General features: G+C 40.0%; 1 protein-coding gene across 2 annotated transcripts; it reads left to right on the top strand.

Moving 5' to 3' along the window:
* Window positions 1–771: 771 nt before the first annotated feature.
* On the top strand, window positions 772–22,250 carry LOC116696323 (E3 ubiquitin-protein ligase RNF38). 2 transcript variants are annotated; one of them, XR_004333690.1, is made up of 13 exons: window positions 772–2,226; window positions 6,372–6,424; window positions 6,568–6,749; window positions 8,593–9,034; window positions 9,912–10,052; window positions 10,191–10,379; window positions 11,381–11,542; window positions 11,687–11,790; window positions 11,949–12,030; window positions 12,128–12,249; window positions 12,720–12,819; window positions 13,856–14,000; window positions 22,193–22,250. XR_004333690.1 is itself a non-coding variant. In XM_032527192.1 (12 exons), the coding sequence occupies exons 1-12, from the start codon at window positions 1,950–1,952 to the stop codon at window positions 13,916–13,918; spliced, it is 1,917 nt and encodes a 638-aa protein (XP_032383083.1). In that variant the 5' UTR covers window positions 772–1,949; the 3' UTR covers window positions 13,919–14,856. The 2 variants fall into 2 exon arrangements, 1 of the variants encoding a protein (XP_032383083.1); XM_032527192.1 differs by lacking the exon at window positions 22,193–22,250 and having other exon boundaries at window positions 13,856–14,856.
* Window positions 22,251–22,740: the final 490 nt, after the last annotated feature.

Below are 22,740 nucleotides of genomic sequence, written 5' to 3'. Positions count from 1 at the left end.
ATTTTTTTTGTCTTTGATTAATTCATTTATTTATTGTCTACACAAAAAACTGTAGAATAGCATACACAGTTGAAGGTGCTCATCTTCGTAGCTGGTAGGAATGTACTTTTGTACTCTAGTACTATTAATACTGGCTGGGCTAAAGTACAGATTTTGGATGGATTATGTTTTTACACACTATGCCTGCTTTTTTGTATTGTGTTGTAGGGGGTGGTTTGTTATCCCCCTAAATATAATGCTAGTTTTACAGTGCCATGTCATTTCTATCAATAAAATACTCGAGGCACAAAATTGTGATTTTTCCTCTGTAAAGTAATATTTATTTTGTAAAGACAATGACAATAAACATAGATATCCAGGTAACCTTGTGTATAATTTGTGTTCAAGTATGGAGGATTGTTGTGTGACGCCTGATGCGTGAAACAGAAGAATGGTTTACGGAGAACGCTTTAAGCGACAACAAATGTAGAGCTCGTCTACCTGAGGAGCTGTATGAAGCCAGTGGCTTTCAAAGCGTTGTCCTATAGTATTTCTGGTATGAAGCTACTGAATTATTAATGAACTGAGCAGCTGCCCGGGGTTGGCCAGGCTAAAGCAGTCAACTCGGATAACAAGCTGCTGCTTAAATTCGACCTTGATCGCCGCTTATTAAACAAATCTTGCTTTGACAGGTGTTGCACGAATTTTAAAGTTTCCTTGCCTGTGGGTTTTTGTTATTTATTGACAAGCACATCGCAGGAACGGCGTGTGAGGAGACATGATTCTCTGTGATTGATTGGGCCGACTTGGCAGAGATGTGGAACTCCCATTGATTGATCTCCACAATACTCCCCGCTGAAGAGAGAAAACACTCGATAGCGAATGCAAGAGGGGATTTAAATTGGACAAATATTGTCCTCATTACTTGACGGATAAGGTAGCTATCTGTTTTCCCATGCGGTCTGAGGTAATCCGCTATTAGCATTGTTTAACGACCAGCCTAACATCGATACAGTGCGACGTTAGCTAGCTTGTAATGTCGGCACTGTTGGACTTGTTTTCCCCTCTAGACTCCGCTTCCTGTTAGCCTTGGGTTAGCTGGAAAATCGAAAATATGCTAATGAACGAGCAGGTATAGTTGGCCAACGCAAAGGGGTGTAACTTTACTACTTAGAGTAGGCTACCGGTTGCAAAGTTGGAAATTATTCACGAATCTATACTGATAACTTTTTTTTACAGCCAGCTATTAGAGTAGCTGGTTTCCTTTAGTTTGCTAACACTCGACAGCTAGCTAGCTAGCCATCTTGCTTATGTTGAAGGATTTAAGAATTTAACTTGACAAGCTTTTGGTGGCAGAGAGCGAGCGATATAACTTCAGTTGCATGTTAATATATACGTCGGCAATGGACTCACTGATATAGGACCCAATTTCTTCCGACTAACGTTAAAGCCTTAATATTCTTGGTTTCACTGTGGAAAGCCTGACAGTGTTTCACTGTGAACAGACAATAGAGAACCGGAGACTTGCTGAGCTGTTCTGGTAACGACGAAAACCACAGATAAATAACGTAGAGAAAATTGTATTTTGACTACTGTTTTGTTACACCGCATGCTGATAAAAGTACAATACTTGTATTTTCTTTACTTTCATTTGTACATTTATAAGCGGTGAAATAAATAAGCAGTTGACCCGCACAGATAGCTCGGGGGACAGTGGATGCTTGTGCGACATATGGACCGTTTCCCTGAACCCGTTGCTTTCAGGTATCTCACCTCATTATATTAGCTAACACGACAGCTTAATTAAATGCCTAGGAAAACACTCGCAGTAGCCGGTAGTCATCAGAGGTAACTAGGTGAATAGGGAGACGTGTAGAAGCGGTCTGAAGAGGGAGGCTCCTGTCCGTTTCTGGACGTCCATCTCTCCAGCCTACCTTCATCACGTCCTTCCATCACCGCCCTCCCCAGCCATGGACCCCCCGAGGACTCGGTCACGGTCTCGGTCTGGCTTCTATCATTTCGGCAACGGTGGGAGTAATGGCAGTGGTAACGCGGTGGGTAACGGGAGCATGATGAACGCCAGCGGAGGTGGAGTGAGCTACCCGCAGCAGAGCAACCCTGGCTGGGCGCCGCACCACGGTGGTCGTAGCTACCCGGAGAGCCAGCTGCAGCACACCCAGGGGAGCTACCTGTCCGCAGGGGCGCAGCGCCACTCCTCCCACGGAGCCCACAGACACCTCGGGGCCGGTAAGCACTGTTAAATGAACGGGGCCTACAGCTCGGCTAGATGCATCATTACACACACTCGCACAGGATATACCCCTGAGTGATTCAGGCAGCCCACTAGCAACTTAACATGCTTTAAGACATTTAACTAAAAGACTTGGTGCTTTCACTGCCAGCTGCTACTTGAAAGGCCAACTGATTATGTCAGGTGTTGTATTAGAGATGCTTCAGAGGTTTGAATAGCATTAATTTAGGTGAATAGGGTGAAGACTATTCCTTAAGTAACCATATTTACTCACTGTTCAGAATATTTCATGAAGTTGATGTACTATTTTTGAGTTGGACCCCAAGAAGAGTAGCTGCCACATTGTAAGCAGCTAATTGGGATCCAAAATAAATAAAGTATCCACATAGTTAAATGCACTTATTGTAAGTCACTTTGGATAAAAGTGTCTGCTAAATAAATGTAATGTTTTTCATTGCCTGGCTCACTGCAAATTATACTGGCCCTAAATAGGAATTTGGCACTGTAGAATTTCCCTTTGGATAGTCCAGGCATGGTGGTGCTAAAGGCCTGCAGGTCATATTATCTTACTCCCGTTGTCAAGACACAGGGAAAGAAACCTATAGATATAATTAATAAACTCATATCAGAACTTACATTAGAATTACAGTGAAATGCTGCGATGTATTATGGTCAGTGGAAATATTGTGGATTCAAACTAATATTGATGGCTAGAGACAAGAACAGTATGTTTTCATAGATTAGAGACATTTGGCCAGTGGTTTAGACCGTCTACCTACTCTTCTATAGTCTTCACACAACCTACATACAAATATGTAAAAATATTTAAGGAGCAGTTTGGAGCTTTTAACAAGCTGTGTTAGCATGTTGTTGGTTTATACACTTTGTGAAGTTATTTTTTTTCATTGCCCTGTATTATACAAACTGTTATTCAATACACTCATGCCCCCAAACAACAATTGTTAATTACCCAACCCAAACTCCCAAAGAAGACAATGGAAAAACTCCTTAAAACCTTTAAGAAGAAAGAGGAAGAAGCAAATGAAACTGCCAGAGAGAAAATTCCAAGTGAGACTGCACCCCAGTTTCCTTTTTAATTGTATTCAGCATGGACACTAGTCCATTGCTGACCATTGGAAAAATGTGACTCGAAAAACCTTCTGTAATACCAGATTGGATTCCCTCAAAGGCAAAACAGTGCTGTGAGTGAATGAATGAAAGCAGGCTTTTAATGGGTCTTTATCGTAATAGCAGCACTGTTGCCAAACACCCAACATAACCGACACACAAGGGACACGCACAAAAAGACCCAAATTAAGAGACTACAAAGAGGTTTGTGTAAATGACTTAAAAGTGCATCTCTCCCAGCTGTTTGATCTTCCTCTGTCTTCTTACCTTGTGTGTGTGGTGGTGTGTGTGTTTGTGTGTGTGTGTGTGTGTGTGTGTGTGTCGTGTGTGTGGGGGGGGGTGTTGTGTGTTGTGTGTGTGTGTGTGTGTGTGTGTGGTGTGTGTGTGTGTGTGTGTGGTGTGTTGTGTGTGTGTGTGGTGTGGTGTGTGTGTGTGTGTGTGTGTGTGTGTTTGTGTGTGTGTGTGTGTGGTGTGTGTGTGTGGTGTGTAAAAGGAGTCAGTATGTTTTAAGTGCATAATACAGATTTCCTGTTTGTCTGTGCTTGCCTTGTTTTTTTGTACATGTCACAGTATTACGCCTCTTGGCATCACTATGCAGAATGTGTCAGGGTTGGATTTGGGGGTGTTAAAAATGTGTCCCTCCGTCTAACCTGTTTTTTCTTCTCTTCCTCTCCCTTAATATCAACTTGAATTTTAACCCAGCAGCTTTAATAGTAGTTTTAATAGCAAGTGTTGCATCCCACAACCTGTCCCTTATAGCAACCAGTTTTACAGATCTTCATTAATGCTGCTGTCACCTGAGATCTCTGCAGATTTTGTGGGTGAAATAGAAGTAGTTTCTCTATTTTTGGCTGGTCACTTCTAAATAATGGTTAGAGTATTTAAAGAACAGGAGCAAATTGCTACTTGTTGACTGCTCATACTCTTAAATTCACTATCCTGCTTGCCTGACTGGATTGTCTGTCGTAAAATAAATGGTGTCAGTCTTCCCCCAGCAGTCATGCTAGGAGGAAAACAAAGTTGTCTGCTTGCCAACTGGACCCGTACAGTCTGGCTCACCATCCCCTCTCACATGGCCTCTGGGTTAAATTAGCATTAACAGACCTAGTTCTCCTCAAAACACAGGGGGGGCTGAGGCCCAGCACCCTGTGACGTCTGAAGAAAAAGGCATGGTAGATAAAATAAAGATATAAGGCAGTGTGTTGGCCCTACTGCCAGCTAGTCAGTTAACTGACTGTTCCTCTGTTCTCCGCAGCCGCTAGCAGGGCATCTTTGAGCTGTCACTATCAGCAGACTTCACATGGTTTTGGAGTTGAAAAGACAAGAAAGGGGTGAGGGGTTGCTTTAAGATCTGTTGTTTCTGGGGAGACAGAAGAGGGTGTTTGAGGGAGAAATAGAAAGATGTTTTCACCCTCCTCTTTTTGGTGATTTAAAGGTTTTTGGGGGACTGCTTAGAGAACTCTTGTTGGCTGAGTTCAAGGACATCCTTCTTAAGCTGCTAAAAAATCTGTATGGCAATGCTTTGTCCAGATTGCACATGTGGTCTGCCAGATAAACAGCTGGGAGAGCATTGTGTTTTTCTGAGATTATGTTATGGTATTACTGCTTCATTCAGTCTTCTTTAGTAATTTGTACATGCTGATCTCATATCATTAGGGAGTCTTTTTTTGTGATGGCCTGTTGAACTTTGGAGAGAGATTTTTATCTCATGTTCACCACAGAGAGCTAAAACAAAAATGGTGAAGAAAAACAGTACTGAGCTTTTGCAGAGCTAATAATGGTTCACTGCCTTGTTCAGGGACACACAGACTGCATGCCAACACACAAACATAATGGTTAGTTAGTTTTTATAGACTACTCAGATAGATAGATAGATCCCAAAAATGGGGAAAACAAATCCACTAGACTAAGTATCTAAATATTGATCAATCAATCAATTGATTGATCGATCGGTCGATAATAATGATTTGCATTGACTAATCTGTCGATAATTTGTTTTGATTAATAGAACGTCAGAAAACTGAAAATGTTTCACAATACCCCAAACCCCAAGTGATGTCTTTAAATAGCTTGTTTTTTCCAACCAAAACTCCAAAACCAAAAGATCTTCAAGTTAAAAATATCTAAAGCTAATCTTCACATTTGAGAAGCTAAAACCAGGTAAAAGGTGATGAATGACTTAAACAATTACAGATTCATTCTCAATAGATTAATTATTTCACCTTCTTACATGACGTTATTTTGGAGAAAAGTGAAGGTGAGCTAGTAACTGGAGACAAAAGTCATTATCTGCTTTTGATATTGGAGGGAATGATCATTTTGTATCATTCACATGTTCATTATAATATATATATATATATATATATATATATATATATATATATATATATATATATATTAATTAATTAATTATAATATATAAAAATGATTTGAAGTTTGAAATTTTATTTGCGAGGATCTGTACCAAACAAAGATTTGTAGGCCGGGGTGTCTCTGCAGCACCACAATACTTTTTTTTTGGAATTGTTTTGCCATTGACAAATATTGCGCCTCTGCGATTTGAATATTGCACTAGTTCATATTGTATTTTTAATAAAATAGCGATTAAGTGTGCAGCCCTAGTCCAGTAGGACATATTCCAGGGTTGGCTCCCTCCTTTGTCTGCTTGTTAACAGCAGGACATTCAAATGCCTGTTTGAAAGACAGACCCTTGCTGAAGACAGAGGACTGTTAACTCTGTGAAGCAAGATGTACGATGCCCTTTTTTGTTGTCTCTGTTGGATTTTGTAGTGTTAAGACTGTGGAACTGCTTAAGCAAACCAGCCAGGCTTTATGAGGGTCCAGTGGAGTCTTAGAATGGAAAATCAAATCAAAGGCAACCAGCTGCCTGTGTGTTGGTGTTGTTGTACTTCTGTTGGCTTAGCAAGCATATGTCCATGTGTCTTGTGATGTTGATGTTTTTCCTCAACCCCAATCTTATCTGATTCTGTTTTTTTTCCTCTGTGGCCTGCAGGAGGAGTGCTACATTTCCATCCAGATAATGTGTGCAACGATGATAGAGACAAAGTAAGTATGAAACATGAGCACTGCCTGTTGCCTCTGCTTTGCTCCTGGTTTGAATAGGATTTGTAGGTCTTTTTTTATTTTTATTCATTCTTCCCATTTAGTCTGTCCTCCTTTTTGTTCCCCCCCTCTTATTCTCTGTGCAGATGGAAGACAGCCCAAGCCCGAAAAGGCAGCGTCTTTCCCAGCAGACCATGTTGGATCTGAACTCCGCCCCTCCCTCTACTCCTTCCTCTCCCATTCGTCCCTGGGAGCTGCCTCCCAGTCGCAGACCACACCCCCACTACATGCCAGAGAGATGCCACACGCCTGTTCGCAACAGACGCAGGTAAGTATAAAAGTATAACATACATTTAATTGATTGCGTGTGTGACACAAATACACAATACCATTATCTTCTTTTTTGATCTGGTAATTGTTTAGCCTATAAGATGTAAAAAATAAAATACAATATTGCAAATGTATATGTGGAAATTGCTTATTCAGTCCAACAACAGTGAAACACTTTAAAATGTTCAGTTACCCATTATATGGAATACACAAGGATTGAGAAACTTTAACCAAAAAAGGAGCTTTTAACCTTTTCTAAATATTTTTATGCAATTGATTACTATAAGAATAAATCAGATCGGTCAGAATGTTATCACACTTCTTTGTTGACTGATACTGCCAATAAAGCATTCATAAAAAATAAAAAATAGACCTGAAATGATTAGTTGTAGAGTATTTGCCCTAAACACAAATAGTCTGCTGTTTTGATTATTGCTTTAAGTCATTTTTCTCTCTGGTTACAGACTCTCAAATGTGAAGAATTTGCTACTTTACTAAATATTTATTATACACTGTTACTACTTGCTTATCTATAGGTCTTACTTGTCCTATTCTTACCTCAGATTTCATTTTGTCGCTCTCGTCCAAGTTTTGCATTTTCTAAACCATATACATTTCTGTAATGAGTCTCTTTTTCCTTTTCCTCTCTTAGCAATCTAGCTGCATCAGTGTCCTTAGTCTTTCTTTTAATGGCTCCCGCTTTGCTCTTGTATCCATGTTCTATTATTTCCTTGTCCTTTCTGTACCCTGGGCTTCATCTCTTTCCTCTTAATAACAACTTGGATAAAAAATAAATAAATGAAATACTTAAAACTTCTCTTGGGGAGGGCAAGCTCTGAAAAAAACATCAGATTGGTGAAGTTTGCGTTACTGGTAGTGCCATACATTTTACCAGTAGAGATAATTCATTTTAATATGCGCAATACCTGCAATCCCACACTGAAACTAAGGCCCTGAGATGAATTGATAAAGAAAATAATCATTAGTCCATTCTCCCTAGTACTGTATTTATAATAATTAGTGCTGTCAGTTAAACATGTTATTAACGGCTTTAACGCAAACCCATTTTAACAGTGTCAAGTTTTTTTTATCGCAAGATAAACGTTCTATTTGGTCAAGCAAACTTTTGTAGTTTTTTTCAAATGCTGTTGCAACAACTAGTAACGTTTGTTACAACACCACACCGGATCTAGCTAGACTGGAAAACAAAACAACAGGCACGCCGCACACACTTGTTTGGGCTTGTGAGCCGGCCAAAGAGTAGTAACGTTACGTTTTGAGTGGATGGCGAGCGTGAGACATTGAAATGGATGCCAAATAGATTCTAAATGGAAAGTTTACTTTTTTAAAAAGATGCCAAATAATTCCATTGACAAGATCAAAGTGATTTGTGTGTTTTGTCGTGAACTGAGCTATCACCGCAGCACATCCAGTCTGAAATACCACTTGATGGCCAAGCACACAGCTGATGCCAATTCTCCGCCCCCTCGTCAAAGTACTTTTTTTTTTCTTCACCCTTTTATTGATGGAAAGTGTTACATTGTGTGAGAGATTATTTGCTTCAATACAGTAGGCTATATGCTAATGTTTTCAATAAAAAAAAATTTGCACAAAGCAAGAGCATTAAAATGAGAAAAATGGGACTAAAAGAAATCAAGGGACATTTAGTATAGATAAAAATGTGATTATTTGCGAGTTAACTATGACATCAATTAATTACATAATAATGCGAATTACAAAAGCTCCTTTTTCCTCTTCTATTTTAATTGTTTATTTATCGGGGACATTATCTATGACTCACAACCAAGTACTTAATTCCCCCCCTCTTTCTTTCACCCCAGCCCTCCAATGAGACGCCAACGTGGCCGAAGAGACCGTCTGACCCGCCACCACAACCACCACGCCCACAACAACCACCACCACTACAACAGCAACAATAACAACCACCATCACCACCCAAACGCCCACCACCATCATCATCACCACCACCACCTGCACTCTCACCACGGCCTGTCTCCAGGCCACCAGGATGAGAACTACCGTCACCCAGCTCCCCCTCAGGGCTACCCACCCTATAACCAGCAACCGTCCCGAGGGTTGGGCCCTGGGCTTGAAGAGCGCCCAGGCCACCATCCCCCAAATCCCTCCCCGAGGCCCCTCCACCAGTCACCAAACCTGTCTCCCAGGCTGCTGCACCCTGCGGCCCATCCACAACACCAACACCAACACCCACACCCCCACCCATCCCAGCAGAGCAGTGTGGTGCTGGACCTCCATGAGCAGGTGACTTCATGAGATGATGTGGCCTTGTTGGTGGGGTTAATAAGGAAAAACAAAGGTACAGACAGCTAATAAAGGACTGAAATTATTCAAGTAGACATCTGAAATGAGAAAATCTTTCCTGCAAAAGATTTCCCAACGTGGTCAGAAAACATAGGCACTATGACTCTAGAGTGGCTACTCGCTCCGAAGCTAATCGCTGTCACTCTCTCACTTCTCTTGCTCTATCACACACACACACACACACACGCACACACGCGCGGGCTTGACGTTCACACCAGGCACAAGTATAAACAGCAGACCACTTACATAATTTGCACTACAAAGAGTGTATATATTTGTTATTCATTTTTGCTATAGTACTTAAACAAGCATTATATTTTGCCCAGTTGTGACATCTACATACATGGCATTTCATTGGAGGCTAGTCTCACTTTGTCCCACAGCAACATTAAAATAGTTTAGATGTGTGTACCTTGTTTCTGTTAATGTATTGTATTAAGTGTCCATTTTTCTTTTAATATTAAGATTTATCATAAATAATTGAACATGCACATGTATTTTAAGTTCCCATTAAAGAGGGTTGGAGGTGGGGTCACATTTGAGCATTTAAAAATGTACTTAAGGTAACGCATTAGTTACTTTCTGAAGTAACTTGTTACTTTTATAATTTGTAACTGAGTATCTAATTTAGTTACTAGTAACTGTAACTACTTACTTTTTTAAAGTAACATTGGTTACAACATGGATAAGCATTGCAATAGGTTTTCTTTATTTGCTACCTAGATAATGTGGATTTAATCTTGTAACTCCAGCTGCTTGTCTTTGAATCAGTCTGTGTTCGTAGAGTTGACTTTTGCCCTTTGATCTCCATGTTTAGGGTTCAGCTCCAGTATCGTATGCTGTGTCTCCTCCGGGAGTGCCACCAGGCCTGCCGCCGCGCTCCACTCCTCAGCAGATTCCGGCGTGCTCCGTAGTCTTTAGTGGACAGCACTATCCTGTCTGCAGTGTCCCTCCTCCTGTGAGTGTGTTTGTTTCCACAACGTACAGTTGCCCATTCTCTGTTACTGGTGGTACTGGTTTGATTTATTCAAAATGCAGCTTTCAACATCCCTCACTAAATGAATTATTGCTGTTTTTCTTTTTCTCTTTCTGCCAGGTCCTTCAGACTTGTTCTGTGCAACACTTACCCATGCCCTACCCATTCCCATCACTGCTGTCCAGTGACCAGGCTTTCCTGCTTCCCCCTCCTCACCTCCCCCATCCCCCAGCACACCTTTCCCACCACCCACCTCACCTGCCTCAGCCTGGACAGTTTGGACCCTATCCGACGCAGCAGGCCCGCTCAGTGAGTAGGATATCTTACGTCATGCTAGTTTCAACCTTTGACTTGGTATCACATTGAGCTTTTGTAAAATATGGCTATTAATTTGAAATGAAATTGTTGTTTGGGGATTTCTCACTTTTTGTTTATCCCTGAAAAAAAACATTTCCCCCTTTTTTATATGTACAGACAAGTTTTCACTTAAGCAACAAGTGAGACTGTCCGCAACTTTGAGGGAAGTTTTCAAAAATGTTTTACCTGCTGTATTAAAAAATGCAGCGGGTAAGACTAGTGGAAATGTGCTGTGTTAACATTGACACGGAATGGTGCAGAAATGGGGTGCTTTTATCCAACTACTTCTAACTGCTGGTGGAGTTTGTGACTGTTAAATGCAGACCAATGTGTTTATACTCAGTGTTTACATCACTGCGCTAATGTTATCATTGTGTTAGCTGAACTTTACGGAGCCTATAAAGTCTATGCACTAAATGTAGCCTGTTTCGTGTGTCGTTTTTATATAATGTTGTTTTTTTAAATATTTTTAATGTGTAACACCAAGTAAGCTACGGTGAAACGTTGTTTTGTAGATATGGATGAAATGACAATAAAATAGACTAGAGTTGAATACCTCACTGTCTATGTCAGTAAACTGTAGGCGTGGCTTGGGAGTGGAATCTTTTAGCAGCGAAGCAAGTGCATTCTGGGACTGTATTTCATCCACATGAGGCAAAAATGGTGTAATATCCCTTTAATATTGACTGCTAATTAAAGCGGCTGCCTAAGAATTGAATACAAAGCAATGCCTATTTAGTTACATTTTAGTAGAAAAAATAATTAAGTACAAAAGTTTGATCAAAGGTTTTCTATAATTCGTCCAAAGCTAATTTCTTATTTTCTCCACCCCCATATCGTTGTGTTCTTCGTCAAGTTTCTTTGTATGTGTTTGAATAGTTTTTAATTGCTCCTGTTTCTGTGATCACATGAAATGATCTAATTGTCCACATATTTCTTCTCCAACCACCTAGCCGTTACAGAGGATAGAGAATGACGTGGAGCTGCTTGGAGAACACCTGTCTTTGGGTGCTGGTCTTCACTATCCCCCCGCCACCCACCCTGCCCTCACACCACATTCCACACAACTTCACTTCCTCTCCCATGACCCCCTGCCACAGGAGTTTTTTGGAGTGGTGAGCAATAAGAATAATTCAATACAAGTGTTATTTCTTTGAAGAATTGTTCTTGTTGTTGTTGTTTTGTTTTACCTTAAATACAGTGGAGAAAAAAAATGGTGTGAATGATAAGTGTGTATTTGGTGTCAATTGCCCCCATAGTCCTATCCAAACTTTATTCCGCGGCGTCTCCCGGGGAGACGATACCGCTCGCAACAGCCACTGCCACCTTCGCCTTACCACCCCAGCCTCCTGCCTTACTTCCTGTAAGTAGATCAGTACATGAACTTACAAAGATAAGACAGAGAAGTTTATTCTTTTATTTTATTTTCGCCAAATATACACTAGATGACCTGATATTTATTTTATGAAATATGGATTTTTTTGGGCCATTAACAATTCAGTGTCATCTTTTCCTCTGTAGTTCAATGCTGCCAGTCCAGCCCACAGGTCCTGCAATCAGTCTAGAGCTGGATGTAGACGATGGAGAAGTGGAAAATTATGAGGTTAGTCTTTATCTGCTTTCTTTTATTCTTTTGTCTGTATGTTTGCTTGATATGGACTCTGATTCTTTTGTTGTTGCTGATGTTTTTTACCCCACAGGCCCTCCTGAACCTCGCTGAACGTCTGGGGGAGGCCAAACTCCGTGGACTGACGAAGGGAGACATTGAACAGCTTCCTTCCTATCGGTTCAATCCAAATAACCACCAGTCTGAACAAACTCTGTGAGTCCCTTTTTGAAAATACCAGGTCATCACTTGTTGATGGGGGGGAATTATTCATAATGTTCAATTTGACATAAACTATGTCAAATGTCAAAAAATATTTATTTTGTGGATTTACTGACAGAGGCTAATGTATATCAGTTACAAAGTTTGTGATGTTATGTGGCATATTTATGTTTTTTTTAAGCTACAGAAAGCATAAAACCACTTCAAAGCATATTCTCTGTTGGGGTTGGACATTGTGAGATTTTTTTTTACAAATAGTTGGTACACATATTTATAAAAGTATACATTTAAAAGTTACAGTTGGTGCATGACTAGTAGTAAGAGGAGATGTAATCCATGCAAGTAGAAGAAGATGGTCTCAGTAATTACAGAGTTAAGGGTCTTGTAGTCTAACCTGATGATCAGTTAAACAGCTTTCTTGTGTTGCCGTTCATTACGTGCTAAATATTACCATTGTGTTGCAGGTGTGTGGTTTGTATGAGTGATTTTGAGTCCCGCCAACTGCTGCGAGTCCTACCCTGCAGCCATGAGTTCCACGGGAAGTGTGTTGACAAGTGGCTGAGGGTAAGTATTTAGCTTGTGGATCCTGCTCACTTACATTGTCCATGTAATACAGATACACAATCTCTGACTTTATTAAAGGCTAATCATACATTGTTTGACAATGGATTCAAGTATCATAATAGGCTGCAGATGAGTGTTGTGTGGTGATGCTGCGTTTAAAGACTCGATCACAGAACCTTATTTTTTGTTTAAAGTCACATACACTTGCAGTCCAAGTACACATGAATTAATTAAGTAACACATGCACCTCTTAATTATAAGAGTGTAGTGAGAATCTCACTCTTCAAGAGATGTGTTACATAACAGATACAAACATCAGGCATGTTCCTAAATTCAGCACAGAAGAGTCAGTAATGTCTGTAAACCACATAAACCCCAGGACAGAAACATATGGAACATCTGAAAAAGCTGTAAACTTCAACACTTGATTTCCCACTGAAAATGCTAAGAAAAGAAAAGACTTGGAACACCAAGTTCCTGTGTTAATCATAACACAGTATTATGATTTAGAGCCATGGCGGAATTGCCCAAAGCGTCAATATGAATTAAGTTATAGGGATTTCAAATCAATACAACACTTCTTCCTCACTACTTTCCAATCCTTCTGCCCACCTGTCCACAAAGTGGTCTAGAGCCTTCAGCCATTTGGCCCCTTGCCTTCTGTGCTCCCTCCCTCTATCCATCCGTTTTAGAGAGTCCCTCCCCACCTTTTAAAAACCTCCCTCAAAACTCCCCTTTTTACCAAGGGCCTACCCCACTTAACTCCACTCCATTGAATTCCTGAATAAATTGCTTTCTTTTAATTTTCTATCTCAATTATTAAATGTTTGTATTTAATTATATTCGCCTTTTTAACTGTATTTTTGCTTTATTTTTTAATTTTTTAACTGTCCTTGAGTGCTACGAAAGACAGTTTTAGGAATGGGCATTTTGTGTGATCAATAACTGAAGTAAAGCTGATATGTACTATCTTTAAAAACAAAACAAAAACAAAAAACCTGACAGAATAATTTCTGTTTCCTCTCTCTGTCCTCAGGCCAACAGGACATGTCCCATTTGTCGGGCCGACGCCTCAGAAGTCCAGAGAGACTCAGAGTGACCACATGGGGGAGCCAGATGCTCCTAAATGTCTACATTACCTGCTCCTGATATATTGATACACATGTATGTGCATACACACAAAAACACACACACACCACTTCCTAGGGTTTTTGTGCAGCACTTTCTGCTCGTTATTATCCTTTAAATCTTTGATCTGATTTTCATCACAGGTATTTTACTGTCTGTTCACATGAATGCAGGCCCTCACATCTTTTAGTGAATTACACTACCTGACCACTATTCTGCTGTGCTGTGGTGTGGTGTGCGTGAGTGTGTACACGTACATGCACCACATCGGTGTTTGGTCAGCTGCAATGCCGAGCTGTGGTACATGACTGTCTGTTTTCAGTGTATGTGGGTGTGTAAGAGATTTTAAAGGTCCTGGAGCATGCCTGAGTTTCTGTTGTGTAGCAGACAAGAGTAATGACATGGGAGAGTTTTTGCTCACATGAAAGACTGACTTTACTTCCTGTTTGTACGTTTATGCACTGTCTGTCTGTATGCATACTCCGTGTGTGTGTATGTATGTTATAGACTTAAATCCTTTTCTCTAGTTTGACACTAAGGGTCCATGCTGCCACTATATTTCTTGGTTGCCTATTTGATCCATTTGTTTCTGTAGATTATTATTATCATTATTATTATTATTATTATTATTATTGTTCAACCATTAAAAGTGATTGTTTTCCTGCCTGGCAGTTACCTCATCATTCCGGTTTTGATCATCTTTCATAACAAGCGCTTTACAGCACTACTTTGAAATTAAGCACATTTATATATTTTTGTTTTCTTTCTTTTCTTAGTAAAAATAAGTTTGTCTGTGACTTTGCAGTGGCACATGTGTTACATATATACATATATCTATATATATATATATACTGTATAAATCTATGAATATCTGTATACCAAATAAAAGGCTTGATATGAACTTTTTACTATTAGTATTTTGTGTGTGTATGTATGTATGTGTGTGGTGCTGGTGATTTGGGTGTGTATGATATATATCTATACAGTCCCTGACAAAAGTCTTGTCGCTTGTGTACAATTGACCTGAAGTGCCGCTGAAATATATTTCTAATCAAGATTATTTACAAGAAATGGCTCATTTTAATCCCAACAGCTTTTGTAATAATGTTTCAGTGCAAAAAGAACTGTCAAAAAGTATTCTAATATTCACAGCTGGTAAATCCATTGAGTCAATGTTTGCAAGACATAAGTGTTGTGCCTTGTCATAGGACTTCACCTGTGACTAATATGGGTCAATTGGTCTGAGGGTGTATAAAAACACCCAGACACTAGCCATTCACATCAACTGCAACTAGACCTCTGCAAACATGCTAGATTCACCCTGAGACTAAAGTTTTGATTATCAAGAGGCTGAAGACCAGCTCCACTGCTGATGTGGCAGACACCTTCAATGTGTCTCAGCGTCAAGGCAGGATTAAAAAAACATTTGAAGACATGGAGATGTTTTGACAAGCCCAGGTCAGGCAGACCCCGCAAGACAACTGGTCGAGGGAGACGTTTGTTGGCTCGAAAATCCAAGGCCAGCCCATTTTCCACTGCAGCCGAGCTCCACCAGACCTGGTCCCCTGAAGTCCCTGTGTCAACCAGAACGGTTTGTCGGATTCTGTCTCGAAATGGCCTCCATGGTCGAATCAGTGCCCAGAAGCCAGCACTAAACAAAAGACAATTGAAAAACCCGTGTGGCATTTGCCAAGGCCCACAGCCCGCTAAAAGGATGGACGCTGGAGAAGGGGAAGAAAGTGGATTTTTCAGATGAATTTCTGATGAATTACACCACGTTGCTGCAAATATTGCAGGAGACCTACTGGAGCCCGCATGGATCCAAGATTCACCAGAAAACAGCGAAGTTTGGTGGCGGAAAAATCATGGTCTGGGACATCCAGTATGGGGGTGTGTGAGGATCTGCAGGGTGGAAGGCAACATCAATAGTCTCAAATACCAAGAAATCTTAGCTACCTCTTAATTCCCAACCATAAAAGAGGCCAAATTCTGCAGCAGGATGGTGCTCCATCACTACTTCATCTCCACTTCAAAGTTCCTCAAGCGAAGAAGTCAAGATGCTCCAGGATTGGCCGGCCAGTCACCAGACATGAACATCATGGAGCATATTGTGGGGTAGGATGAAAGAGGAAGATGGAAGACAAACCAAAATGAATATTGAGAACTCTGGGAGGCATGCAAGACTGCTTTCTAGCTATTCCTGATGACTTCATCATACATTGTATGAATCCTTGCCAAACCGCATGGATGCAGTCCTTCAAGCTCATGGAAGTCATACAAGATATTAAATTTGAATCTCACAGCACCACTATTTAATTGCTGACATATTTTACATATTAGTATTTGTAGTAAATTTGTTCAATTTATGTATAGGTAACAAAACTTTTGTCTTGCCAAATTTGACTTTTCCGTCTTGTTTAAATAATAAATCTTTTAGTGAAGCTAATATTATTTCAGTGCATTGAACATCATTTGGGAGGGTTTTAGCTTTTCATAGAGCTATTTCTTACACCAATGATTAATTAAAAGTCAGGTTAATAGCAGGTGTTTCTACAAAAATAAGATAAGCGACAAGACTTTTGTCAGAGCTATATATATATATATATATATATATATATATATATACACACGCATATAATGTGTATTTTAAACGGCCAGTTAAGAGCTAGTGACATAAGTCAGGTTTGGTTGTGCTAGAGTTTTCTGTTAGATTTGAAGTGGTTGTATTATTAAAAATGACACTGGCTGCAGACTGCTGCTTTGGGTGGCTCCAACTTTTCAGATTTAGGTCTGGAGGTGCAATTACTTCAACCTGCCACAGGGCGGCGTTACTGTTCTTCTAGACTACCATCACGCCACATCTGCCCAGGTTGTTGTCATTGTGTCATGTTTTGGTTGTCCTGAGACACACTCTTTTACAGGTTGACCGTATGTTATTAACACTTTTTTATTGCAGATTGTTACATTTGTTAAAACGACTCTTGATGTGTAGCTTTAATCTTTGAGTCAATGCCAACATGGCAAGACGGTAAGCACACTGACATCACTCTCTTGGCGTTCCCATCAGACTCTTGCCTGCTCTTACATTGGACACTGTACTGTTGCAGTACTCATAACTATCCATTCTAAAATGAGGGCAGGAGTGAATAGGCAGGAATAAATAATAGAGTAACTCACAAAAAGTTATTATAGGCTTATACATTGTATATAATTACTGGAGTTGTAATAATGAGTCTTAATTCATAAGTAGCCCAATGTATAGGAATAATTCAAACAAAGTACAACATGAGTGGATATATTAATATAGACCAATCCCTAATGAGGTCAGCTTCTAAGGTTATAATTGTAAATTGAACAATTGAACAAACTTGAACAAGGTAATGGAACTAATAATCTAATCAAATAAAGACCAAATTAATGAATTGAGAATTTTTTAACTTTAAACCTACAATAAAAAAAAATAATCTGCGTACAGTTGGTGCACAGACAGTATGCCAGGCTGTTCACCACCGCTCGCAGCCAACATTAGATTCCCCATTGTTGATGTACACGTCTGTTTGCCTGACTGCCCACAGTTTCCCTGGCAGCACACGCCTGTTATCTTTCACCTTCTGTTACTGTATATACTAATACTTCATCTACAGATGAAGTCCAAAAGGCAGACGTCACCTCTAGGCTTTGCTGCACAAATGGCTAAATTTTTCCAAACAACTTGCATGGAGCTGCTTGAGGCACAAAGAACACAAATGTCATTGTTTTGAACTGGACACCATTTACACAGCCTGTTTACGAACAATGTGACAAAGCAGGCACACGCTGCTGGGGGCACTCCAGTCTGACTTATAAAAGAACTTACGAGGACATCTCTCCTGAGACACTGGTTTTGTGGATCTAGTAGTAAGTGCTTGTGTCAAATCTGGATTCACCCTTTGTGTTTTGAAGGAGGCTACAAGAACAAAATCAACCAAAACTGTAGAAAAGATATCAAATTCTCAGCCAATTGTTTCTTTAATTCCTTCTGCTTTGCATTTCCCATACTATTTTTTTTGGTCATACTATTTTTTTTTACTGTTTTTATTTGCTCATTTTGCTCTTCTGTCACTCTTCCAACTGAAATTTGCTATTAACATGACATTGGGTGTTTGTGGTTTAATATGCCAAGCAAGAATAACCAGTTTGGAAAAAACACTGCAAACACAATCCCTTAAAGAACGGTTTGATCATGTTTGAGCACAAGTTTAATCAGGTTGTCTTTAATCCTGATGCAGATGTCCTTCAGTTACTTTGCGCTGTCCCCCTTATGCACTGTCCTCTGTTTACGTTCTCTTTCTGTTCTCTCCTGTCTCACATCTACATGTTCTTCCTCTTCTCTTTTCTTTTTACTTCTGCATCTTCTCTTCCACCCTCCTTTTCCTCTGTTGTGATCGTCACCCACTCCTTTAACCTGCTTCCGCTGCAGAGCAGTGAAGTGGAACTGATGGGGGATTTTTGCCTAAAACTGTCGGCCCAGTTACTTCTAACTCAGGGAACAAACAATATTGGTCTTGTTTGCATTTTCTTCCCCACTTGCCCATCTACCATTTCATAACCGGGGCTGTACGAGGGCCACAACTTGCCCAACATTTAATGGCAGGTGAGTTCCTTTAAGGAGTGAGTTCCTAAAGTTCCTTTAAACACATTAAGATGGACTGCAAAAAGCAGTGGCTTTTCATTTCCCATTCACGTCCTGACTGCAGTAAGATTTTCTTACAGTATTATCAAGAAGAGTCCCATTGGTAATAATTCTAGCCTGAATGTCCTCCTCTTCAGCTGGTTGGTGCACTCCAGTCACTCGTGTGTGACTGGCTGGCCCGTCCTCAGGCTGTGCCCGGACTGATGACATGTTGCTTTGTCCTACATAGTGGCTGTGGAGAAGAATAACTTTATTTCAACTCTGTCAGTTGCATGTCAAAGAAAGGGGGACGAAGAAGACAACTTGCAAGTAGAAGATATGATGATAAGATGTTTCATGGTGTTGCAAAAACTGTGTTCGTATATACCTAAGTCATAGAGTCACTTTGCTACATTTGTGCTTATCTGGTTCATGGCTCCTTGTGTGTGTTTTTACATGTACAATACATATGTGTGTGCATTTAGGTTGAGACTCAATTGTATTTTAAACAGGATAGTTTAAAGTGAAGAAGACAGTTCTCTAAAAGAACCACAGTGTGAATTAAGAGTCCTGACATCACTTGTGACCAAGAGCACGCCTGGATGCTGAGGTATGTTTGTGTTTGTTTTTGTCTTTTACTTAAGACATTTTGGCCTGTTGTCATAGTGACTACACTGACCTTTGAGTTGTAAGGTGGTGGGGCAGAATTAGGTTTAAGTTTGGGAAAGGGTTAAGATAGAGCTAAACCTCAACAAAATAATAAATGCAAGTCAATAAATTGTCCTTACAAATGCTACTGTGTGTGTGTGTGTGTGTGTGTGTGTGTGCACAGTTGCAAATTGAACTTTACCAGCAGCAGCAAACAGCTACAGGATTGAAGTGTACAATGTTTAACTGACCTGTGCTTCTCCCATATGTTTTAATCTTTTGGAACAAAGCAAAGTTGGTTTGATGAAGAAAACAAAACATTCCTACATTTTTTTTTAGAATATAATAAACCATTGTCAGGCACCACCTTTTTTTCTGCAATTTAAAAAATTTCAAATGTTTTCTTCCATTTTCATTCTTGTTATCTCTGATGCCTGAACAAAGAGACGCAAGGCTTTTACACCTCTGCTGTCCCCCCCACGTTCCTCCAGGCAGCCCACACTTTTAACGTGCAAGTGTGTGTGTATGTGTGTTTTGCGCTGACAGGGTACATGGATTCTCCATCCTGCTTGTATATAAAAAGAAAGCGAGGGCACTGAGCTCTGCCTGCTTCACTTATATTGTATTCACACTTAATACACACACACACGCATGCTCGCTTGCATATTGCACACACTATATTTTTCTTTCCCCCTTTTCCCCTCTTCTTTTATCTTCTTCTCCACCGATGCATGTGCAGCAGTGTGAGGGTTAACATGAAGGCTTTAGCAGGGCAGGTTGTTCCCTGTCCATCTCCCTAAGTGAAGTGTGTGTGTGGAATATTCATTTCATAGGGATTTCCCCCTCTCTGCATGCTGGATGGCTACTGGCCATGTCATCAATGTTCTGAGTTGTCAGCAGCAATCACTGTCACTGGTGGGACACAAGGGGTGTGTGTGTGTGTGTGTGTGTGTGTATGTGTGAGACTGAATAAGGAAGAGAAAGGGATGAGACAGAGAAAGAGATTTAGACAGTGATGTGTGTAGATAGGTGGAGTGTAAATAGTACAATATTGGGGGGCTCAGTGGGAGTGTCGACGTCAGGACGAAAGGCTTTCCACTTGACACATTTAGTCAATGAGGAGAGGAAGAGTGCATCACGTGTACATGTGTGATATACAAACATTGTGTGATACACACACACAATCTACATGGCCAGCATGACCCTCAGGTCGTCTTCCCAGTCCCAGGAATTAAAGGTAAATTAAGCACGGTCTATTAAGCATGGTCAAGCCTGTGGTTTCCAAAAGTGGGATCTGGGACCCCATCAAACCACATGGTCTAATTGTATCAGTTTAGGGGTCCTTGATGTGAAATATATTGGTAACCAATGTAAGCAATTACAGTACAGTGTAGGTTATCTTAAAACTGTGTTTATGTATTATTCAAGTATCAAAAAATGGAATTTGAGATACATTTTATTTTGTAAATAGATTCTGAAAGCTAAATGTTGCCATTTTGTCACAAATAGTCACATACTATGATGACTTAAGAGTGTCAATTTTCCATGAAATGACTTAACAAATCCCTGCAATGTGATGGTCTACAGAAGTTCGCAAAACTGAAAATGTTTAATTTTTGATGTGTTTAAAAGGTCTCGCTTTGTCTCAAATGCCTAAAAAAGAAGGCATAACAAATACTATTTATTACGTGTTTTGTCTGACATCTCCAGTATTGTACCTTAATTCTGACAATGAACGTTTTACTTACAAGGTCTAATATAAATCACATCGCTTAGCAAAAACTTTCTGACTCTGAAAGGCTAAAAATATGAACATGTGCACACCTCCTCTTGATATTGCCTTCTCTGTCCATTTGGTTATTATTTTGAAGCCTCTGTGGTTATAGTGTTATATCAGTTTTCTCCACTGATGTGATTTTATTTAAGAGTCTGAAAAGCACATCTGATGCCTGCTGGGTTGATAATTTGCCTGAGGGTCATTTTTTTATTCTGGAGTTTAATGTCAGCCCATGTCACTATGGCAGGTCAGGCCTTAGACATACAATTCATTGCTGTAATTACGTTAATGTTCCAAGGCAGCTTTCTGATACAATGACGATGGAAAAGTATTGGTTTATGTCTCTAAGAAGGGTTGGCAAACAGGTCACAGTAGCAAATGGGCCAATATCAGTCGCATAAGTCACCTTCTGACAGGGATGTGTCATGACTTAACGGAGAGATAAAGAGAGATTGTGGTTGTGTTGGTGCACCTGCTATTTTGTATTGTCTGATGCAGTAAACATACAAAATACACTTTCACAATTACAGGGTGAGATGTGTACTTATTTAATATTTTTGTTGACAAAAGCATTGTTGAATAAGGGCTGTCTGTGTCATTGACAGCTCCTATTCTTATTCAGCCTACAGTATATACCTACTCTACCAGGTTAGCAGGATGTCCCACAGTAAAGCCTTTAATGATTCAATAGATAATTAAGAAATATGTCATATCGGTTCCAAGCAAATCATGGCTGAGTGCAAATTGTGTGTTTAATTCTAACGTGAAGAATACATCTACAATGTAAACTAACACCAGTCTTACAATGGCAGAGAATATGATAACTCCATACAGGGTTTGTCCTTTTCCTGCTTTTATCAGTTGGCTGAACATGGGATTTGAAGACTTTCTCTTTGACTTTTGGAAATTGTGATTGTGAAAAATAAAAAAACAGAAAGACATAATTTTATACATACATATCAAATTTATCCCAACAAGTTTACTTTTTAAATTGCCACTAAAATCCTTTTGCATAAACCTTTGCCTATTCCCCTATGATATGAAGTGATGTCCGTGTGTTTGTTTGCGTGTGTTTGAGACCATGTCATTTCAGGACGAGGTTTTGGCCCGGGTCAGGTGTGCTGAGGTCAGCCACAGACTGAGTCATGGTGCACACACACAAACGCACGCACACACACACACACACACACACACACACACACACACACACACACACACACACACACACACACACACACACACACACACACACACACACACACACACACACACACAATTTGCCCTTTGTTGGGGTATGTCAATACATTGGTAGTTCTTAGATATAAAGCAGTTAAATTAAATTTAAACATAGACTGTGTTTTAGTAATTTATTGCTGTAGGGTTTGCTATATTTTACTAGTCACATAGTCATTTCTTATTAGCCTAAGGCCTAGTCTAACTTCTGTCTTGTCTGGAGCAGTTTATACAGAGGAGGCTAAATAAAAGTGGATGGTGACACACAACTAAGAAGCTACAATAGCTTACTCCATTTAGGACTCAAAGGTCAGCACTGTTTTCGCTATTGGTGAACTGCATGAATTTTTAGATCATAGATCACCAAAGTTGAACTAGCCATAACAAATGTGAGCAGATTGACTTTGTTTTTCAACACTAGTGAATCCATTGATTTCATTGGAATTAATTGATTTCACTGCAAGAGTTTGCCAAATGCTTATGT

Source organism: Etheostoma spectabile, chromosome 10, assembly GCF_008692095.1.
Source record: "Etheostoma spectabile isolate EspeVRDwgs_2016 chromosome 10, UIUC_Espe_1.0, whole genome shotgun sequence".
Lineage (NCBI taxonomy): Eukaryota > Metazoa > Chordata > Actinopteri > Perciformes > Percidae > Etheostoma > Etheostoma spectabile.
The sequence above is the reverse complement of the archived record's forward strand: the minus strand, read 5'-3'. Positions and strand labels throughout refer to the sequence as shown.